At 43.0% G+C, this 8,236-nt stretch overlaps 1 protein-coding gene across 1 annotated transcript in view; it reads right to left on the reverse strand.

The window, feature by feature from the left end:
* NCKAP1 (NCK associated protein 1) overlaps window positions 1–4,560 on the reverse strand; it is a 58,355-nt gene extending 53,795 nt beyond the window's left edge. The window contains exon 1 of the mRNA XM_039728646.1: window positions 4,457–4,560. Coding sequence (XP_039584580.1) covers window positions 4,457–4,534 — 78 coding nt within the window. The 5' untranslated portion in view covers window positions 4,535–4,560. The remainder of the gene's footprint in view (window positions 1–4,456) is intronic.
* Window positions 4,561–8,236: the final 3,676 nt, after the last annotated feature.

Consider the following 8,236-nt stretch of genomic DNA (forward strand, 5'->3'; position numbering starts at 1 on the left):
AAATTCACATTGTCCTCTTGAGTTTGTAGCACCTAAGGCCTTGGCTCTATTAATCAAATATAGGGCAGGTGAAACACAAAGGATAAAAAAGTAAGAAAACACTGGCTGTACAGTGATAAATTCACCCGGTCCTCTTGTGTTTGTAGCACCTGTCTAAGGCCTTGGCTCTATTAATCAAATATAGGGCAGGTGAAACACAAAGGATAAAAAAGTAAGAAGTTTCACTGCCACAAAACTTTCCTCAATGTAGTTATAAAATAACATCTTAATAAAAAGAAGGAAGGCAATGAGAAAGCCCTGTTTATTCTGAACCTCAAAGTGGAACTATAACTACTTTTTAGGTCTGTCTCCTCTGCACACACTCCTTCTTGCAACTAAAACTGGATTTGGTTTTGCATTAACACAAAATGAGCAGTGATTGCAGGGGGCAAGGTAACTTGTATTTGTAAGCCAAGAAACAAGGCAAGATAATTCCAGGCATCTACTCTTGATGCAAAAGGGAAAATCCATTCTGTATATTTTTGGGACATTTTTATTTTATTATGAAGTCTGTTTCTTTACAAATTTAATTGCTTTTCTGAGTGAAAAAAAATTGTATTATATGGTATCACCAGTTACTGTTTGCTTCCTGAGCAAAGGAATTTTTTTTAATTGCCAGCACTGTGAGTTTGTTTGGGGCTTACTCTTCTGTTACAAGCCATGCCTCCAAGATCACAGACACAAACATATCCTGCCATTTTAACCTTTAAAGAACTGCTGACATCTGTGGAAGCAATACTGCCCCACCCTGGGACACTTCCCAGTGACCTGAAGACATTACCTGACATGATCTGTTAACACCAACCTTACAATTCAAAACTAAATTATTGGTTCCTCTCAGCTCAAAGGTCTGCACTCCAGCACAGAGCTCTCTGTCCAAAGGGTGATCTAATCCTACACCATTCCAAACTTCAGAGCTCTGCACATTGGAAACTTCCCCATGGTCTTCCAGTCACCTAAAATCTCTTCCACTGTTTCCTGAAGAACTGCTCTAGTGCCTGAGCAAAACTGTACACTTTATCCACTGGTTCTACTAATAAAACAATCAACTAGCTTTAAAAACTTTTAAATTCAAGTTGTAACATCCTAAAAATAGGTAAAAATCCAGCATTTCCACTACTACACCTTTAAAGAAAATATCAAGTCAGCTAAAGCCTCTGCAAACAGTTAAGTTCTTCATCTATGACTTCAGTTTGATGATGCAGTTCACATCTAAGAGTTGGTTTAAGATCCTCATTTTTCAGATACTATGTAATCAAGTTGGGAAACTCAAAAAAATTTGTTAATAACATTTAAAAAACATCTTGTGAACAAAGGTAAAACCTATACTACAAAGAACAACAGAACACTGCTAGCAAAGCAACTCATGCTAATTAACAGACTCATATTTGATTAACATATAGTCTAAATAATTCAAAACCTTAACTTCCATCCCTGGCAGTTCTGTTGACTGTAGTACTACTTCAACACTCATCAAAATCACACCCCCTTGATTGGCTGTGCCTAAATCTCTACTTCAGGTATTTCAAGATCAAACCTCTTACTGTAAACACATCCTGGTATCCAAGGGTTTCATAAACAAACAAAAGACAGGCCCACAAAAAAGATTATTCTCTGCTGCCAGCACTCTCAAACAAAACAGTCACCAGTAATGGCAGCATTTGCACAAAGCTTACCAAGATGAGACTTGGTCTGCTCTGGAAGGTAACCATGAAATCCAAGGTTCACCTGAGCCAGGGTGGCATGAAAAAACCCTGCTGTCTTTGATTTACACAGGTGTAGTTGTAGGCAAGTAATGACAGAAGTTACAGGGTAGAAAATAACCTAGATAACATGGATAAATAAAAAACAGAAGGAACAAACCAAGAGAGAAACCACAAGGGGAAGAGTTCCAAGTTCATTACTAATACTGGTCCCAAAGACAGCTGAAAGCAGCAAGCAAAGAGCCACCCTTCAAATAACAACAGCAACAAAAAATCCACCTCCTGACAGGCTGCAAATGTAAGTTCTGTCTCATCATCCACTATTACCTTAGTAACCTCACTTTTGCTAATTTCCATGTCACTTTCAGAAGCAAAAAAACCATACAGACAGGTAGTCTGTTTTAAAAACAACAAACTTTTAACTGTTTCAAAAGACAACAGTGGCACAGGAGGTCAGTAAACAGGAAACTATGAACAATTATCAGCTATAAGCACAACAACAACAAAACTGAACTTTGTATAGGAAGATGAAACAAAGAATCATTGTTACTAACTGCTTTTAACAACTTCTGTGATTCTTTGGGAAGTAAAATTTTGCTGCTTTGTTTCTAACAGTTGAGAAAATTCTTAATCCTTGAAAATCCAGACAGCATCTACAGCAATCTCAATTGCTGCTACACACATTTCAATCTTTCACTTCCTCATATTAAAAAAAGTCTTAACCATTTCCTTTGACCGCAAACCCACATATTGTGTGGTTTTCTAGCAACTCCAGTTTCGGTATCATCTTCAGCAGAGCTGTGACAGAATCTTAAAGAGCAGTTTTGGAATTGACAGCTTAAAGGGAGGGGAAAAAAAAGAAATAAACAAAACTAAAGTGTTCCAAGCAGTCAGTGATGCTGCAGCTGGGCTGAAGAGAGACTCACAATAAAATACAATAATCAATCCCAAGATTTCTGGGCTCACCCTCTGAGCTGGCCAGTTTCCCCTCTCAAACAGCACTGACTGAAGAAAACTACTATACGAATTCACATCTACATGAATACATTAAAGTTGTGCCTGGGACATCTCCACATTTGCAAAATTACAATAATCAAGCCACTTGGTCATGCCCACTCTCTCTCTGTATGCAGGGCCTAGCAATTTTGGACTCGGTTCTTGGCATTTGGAGGAAAAAGTGGTGTCACCCCCAGTGCTGATGCTCCCCTGCAGAGAGCCTGTCCATCTGCATCCCTTCCTAAACGTGAGATCAGCAGAGCTACCACCAGATGGGCCACTCAGGACTCTGCCATCCACACATGCCAAGCACAAACACGTCTGTGGGCACTGGAGCATCTAACAGGGCTAAACGTCCCTGTATCAGAACACTGGGAATGAAAACAGAGCCCAGGATCACAATGGGTAAGGCAGAGCTATCAAGGGGAGGTTTAATTTCTCCAGCCCTCCTTCCTGCCCTGCAAAGCAGGGCTGTGCTCAGGAAAGATTCCCCTTGCTCATTTTTATCTATTTTTATTTTTATACCTCAAAGCACAACAAGCACACACACCAACAACTTCCTCATTTTGATGGTTTTCCCCACAAAGTGTGGATTTCTGTTTGTTAGAAGTGTAATTATATTGCTACCATGATTTAACTGAAGGGATTTTCCAATGTACAAAACTACAGACTAAAAGGAACCTTTCAGAAAGACAGGAATTTGCAATCATCAAGTCAGAATGCCTTATTTATGTCAGTGAAGATTTGTAGAAACACTCAAGTGCATATCAAATAGTGAAATGGCTTTGGATGAACACTGACTTTTAAATACTTCAATCACTTGGTTTGTTGGGGTTTTTTTTCCCCCTGAAAAAACACCTTAATTAAAATAAACACTGCACTTGGTAGTCCTTACTTCTGGTAGTTCTTCTTCCCATATGAGAAAAAAACTTGTGACAAAACACATCCTTTACCTCAGATCAGTCAGGCAGGGTCACTCCTGACAGAAACCTGGGCTCAGAAATCAGAGGACAAAGTAAGCACCTCGAACTCTCAAACTCCCTTTGCCACTGCAGCTGAACCCAGCACAGAACAGCACTGAAATTTTAATGGGCTGAACCCACAAAGGTAATAACTAGCATTTTCTTTGAAATAAGAAAAACTTCTCAAATAAGTGTGTTCAAGGCAAAGCAATAAAATCCTGCCTAGTATTCATTACTGGAAGTGGGTTGAGGGGCCATACACTTTCAGACGGGCTATCACTCATTAGGAAAATGAAGCTGGGAAGGATACAAGCACCCAGCGCAGGGGTCGGAACTAGATGATCTTCAAGGTCCCCTTCCAACCCAAATCATTTTATGATTCTGCGGCCATGAACTACACTCCTTCCTACAGCAAAGCACAACGATTACCTCCAGAAGAGAAATTAACCGAGGACCGAAGAAATTAACCGAGAAATTACGCGAAGGCGTGACCCATCCTCCCCTCAACACCCAGACCCAGAGCTTCCTGCGCGGCCGGGCCAGCACGGACCCACTCCCCTGCGCGGCCGGGGAGCTGCTCCAGCACCCGCTCCACCTCACGCCGGGAGCTGCTAAGCAACCGCGCGCCTGGAACTTATCGAAATTAAACTCGCTAATTTTACCCCGAGCCCCCCTTTTTCCCTTCGGTAGCGACAGGTTTCGGCGTGGGAAAAGCCCCGCGGCGCTGCCCACTCGCGGCTCGCGTGAGTCACGCACGGCAGCGGCTCCGGGGGCCGCGCCGGGCCCAGGCCCCGCTCCTGCCCGCGCCGCCACCATCGGCCCGGCCTCCTCCATTCCTTCATCCTTCTCTCCCGGCGGCCGCACCAAAGCGCCGGGCCCCCCTCGCCGGGCCGGGCGGCTCCCGCCCAGCCTCCCGGGCCCCGCCGCTCACGCGTCACGTGGGGCGGCGCTCGGGCGCCCCCGGCGGGCGGGCGGCGGCAGCGCGGGGCTCTGCGCGCCCAGGGGCCGTGAGGGGGCTCGGGCACGGGCTGCCAGACGGGGAGGAAGGGCCGTTCTTCCGCAGGGCTTGCACCGAGTAAAGTTATGGATGCCCCATCCGTGGAGGTGCTGGCTGGATGGAGCTTTGAGCAAGCTGGTCTAGTGGAAGCTGCCCCTGTCCCTGGCAGGGAGTTGGAATGAAATGGTCTTTATAGTCCCTTCCAAACCAAACCATTCTGTGAGGCCATGAAATCCCCCCTTTTTTTTACTTAAACAACTTCACTTGATTATCACTTGATTATTTAATCAACTCAATTATTTTTACTTAACCAAAGTCCTGTGCATTAGCCACAATTACTCCCTGCAGCTCTACAGACTGGCTGGAAATCGGCCCGGTGGAAAACAGCTGATTTTCAGCAGCAGCTGAACCTGAGGCGACGTGAGGTGAAGCTGAGGCAGCCCAGGTGAACAAGAAGGCCGATGGCAGCTGGCCCGTGTCAGAAATCGTGGCCAGCAGGGCCAGGGAAGCTGCCATCCCTCTGTACTTGGCACTGCTGAGGACACCTCCCAAGTGCTGTGCCCAATCCTGGCCCCTCAGCTCAGGAAAGATATTGAGGGGCTGAAACATGGCCAGGGAAGGGCGAGGAAGATGGTGGAGCTTCTTGCTCATGTTCCTATGAGGAGCAGCTGAGGGAGCAGGAGTTGTTTAGTCTGGAGAAGAGACTCCAGGGGGACCTGAACACCCTCCAGAACCCTGACAAAAGGGTGGAGTGAGGTGGGAGCCAGTCTCTTCTGCCATCCCAGCGAGAGGATGAGAGGAAATAGCCCCAAACTGAGACAAGGGATATTCAGATTAGAAAACTTTTTTCACTCTTTGGGTGGTCAGGCATTGGAATAGGTTGCTCAGGGAGGTGGTGGAATCACCACTCCTGGAGATGTTTAAGAGGCACTGGATGATGAGGTTTAGGGGTTACAGTGGCAGTGCTGGACTGGATCACATTAAAGCTCTATTCCAAACTGGATGATTCTGTGATTTATTTTTTTTTACTTAACCAACTGAAATTAAGAACTGGGGCCCAGCAGAACACTGCATGGAGCAATACTGACACACTGTCACTGCTGCTGCCCCTTGTTTTCTGAGGGCACTTCCACCAGCACCAGAGCATCACACCCGCCCTGGGAAGTGGGAAGAACCCGGGGATACCCGTGGAGGTGCTGCCTGCAGCCCCTGTGCCCCACTCACGAGGCTGACACCATCCCCCTAAGCTGCTGCTCTAGACCAACGTACAGCAAATTCTGAGAAATACCATAGCACCAGCTAGATGAGTCACATCACTGCTGGATATTTTTTTTTCCATTTGAAGCACAGGAATTAAAAGCATATATTTTTAAGGAATGGTGAGATTTCTGTGCTGTGAGTGTCAACAACAGACCTCCAGGAAACCATCCCTTGTTGTGATGTCTTAGGGAGATGATTTCAGCACTGACAGGCCAGCACAACCAGCTGGGATGCAGAGATCCCCAGACTAGGGAATGAGAGACAGGCTTAAGAATTAACCTTCTAATCTATTTTTTTTATAGTGGCACCACCATCTGTGCCTTTTTTTGCATATTAATACTTGTATTTAATTTTCAGTTCACATTTTTGCATTAGTAATCAGAATCAGGCTCTGTCTTTCAGAGATTTTAAACTAACGTATTTTAGAAAGCATAGAAATGAATATGAGAAGCCTGAGTGTAGTTAAATTGTTACTGACCTCTCTTCACTTTAGCAATTACAAAACAATCTATGATTCAGAATAAAACTAGCAAGCAAGAACCTAGAGTTCCAATCTGAAGACTGCTATTGATTCACCAATTGGCTTTATCAGATGATTCAGTTTCTTAGCTTTGTGTCCAAAAGTCAGGAGTACCTAGCAACAATGTTGTAAAGATTAATTAGGTTAGACTCGTTAGACCTGACTTTTCATTACTGGAGTCTATGCAAAACATCAGAAATATTCAAATTGCAATTTAAATTTATAAAGCATAAAATGCTATGAGCTTTAATTATATATCTATTGGAATATTTTACACAAAGCATAAATTATTTTTTAAAGTACCAACTGTAATATTTCTACTTGAAACAAAGATGTTTTTCATGTAGTTGCACTGCAAAATAAGAATCATAGAATGGTTTGGGTCCTAAAAGATGCTCTCATTCCAAACTCCTGCCATGGGCAGGGACACCTTCCACTGGACCAGGAACTTGTTCAGCCTGGCCTTGAACACTTCCAGGGATGGGGAATCCACAGTCTCTCTGAAGAGCCTGTTCCAATGCTCACGACTTCCACTGTAATGGAAAGAATTACAGTAAAGAATTTCCCCCTAAAATCTGATCTAAACTTATCCTCCTGCAGCTCAAAGACATTTAAGAACTAATACCGCTACTTTTTTTCTTCCTCACCTACACACCTACAGCCAACACAAAAGCATCCCATTTTTAATTTCATGTTCAATTATTTTTAGCCATATTAGATATTCTAGAAGTTTCAAACGACAGCAACCACAAAATTTGTAATTTGTATATATCCAAGCAAGTGGAATGATGTCACTGAGCCCATCAGTGAGCTTTTGTGTGTTATATATGTGTGTTATCTGAATTATCACTGTAATGTGGTTACACACAGCCTTCCAACAAAGCTCTTGGTCAATGTCAATGTATGAACTAAAGCACCCCACAGTTTTGTCACCAATTTTAATGACAGTAGTATTAAGCCCCTATTGTCATACTACTTTTGCTGCAACTTTATATAGAAATTTCAGGAATACATGTAGATTTTCCAGCAGGAAGATTTATTGCATATTAGACTATAAAAATTCCTGCACCACACAATCTGTGTTCATTAATCTAACAGCAAGCATAACAATAACACGGAAATTCAAGTTTTGTCAGTAACAGCACAGCTCCTACAAATGTGGCAAAACGAAATGAACAAGAGAGTAAGGATAAGAATTATTTTAAAAACGCACAACTTCTATTTGCTCAATGATTTATTAATGATTAAGATTTAAACAGCTTTCTATATTTATTCCAAAATACAAGTTTAGGGCAAGAAACAACCCTTCAGGTTTGGGTCAAGCTCAACTCTGCTTCTTTTAAAGTCAATTCTCTGTTCAGGACAGACTTTAATTTGCTAATCACTATAGGGCTTTCAAACAGCTTTCTATATTTATTCCAAAATACAAGTTTAGGGCAAGAAACAGCCCTTCAGGTTTGGGTCAAGCTCAACTCTGCTTCTTTTAAAGTCAATTCTCTGTTCAGGACAGACTTTAATTTGCTAATCACTATAGGGCTTTCAGACAGGAATGAAAATTATGATTATTTGGGTTGGAAGGGACCCTAAAGACCATCATGTTCCAAACACCTTCCAGTAGAGGAGGTTGCCCAGAGCTCCATCCAACTTGGCCTTGAACACCCGAGGGATGGGGCAGCCACAGCTTCTTGTACTATTGCAGCCTGTACTATTGCATTTGTATTTTTAATTGTCCTAGTAAAAAACCTGTTAGTCCTACTCC

The sequence above is a fragment of the Passer montanus genome, unplaced genomic scaffold, assembly GCF_014805655.1.
Source record: "Passer montanus isolate IOZ18808 unplaced genomic scaffold, ASM1480565v1 scaffold66, whole genome shotgun sequence".
In the NCBI taxonomy this organism is placed as follows: Eukaryota; Metazoa; Chordata; class Aves; order Passeriformes; family Passeridae; genus Passer; species Passer montanus.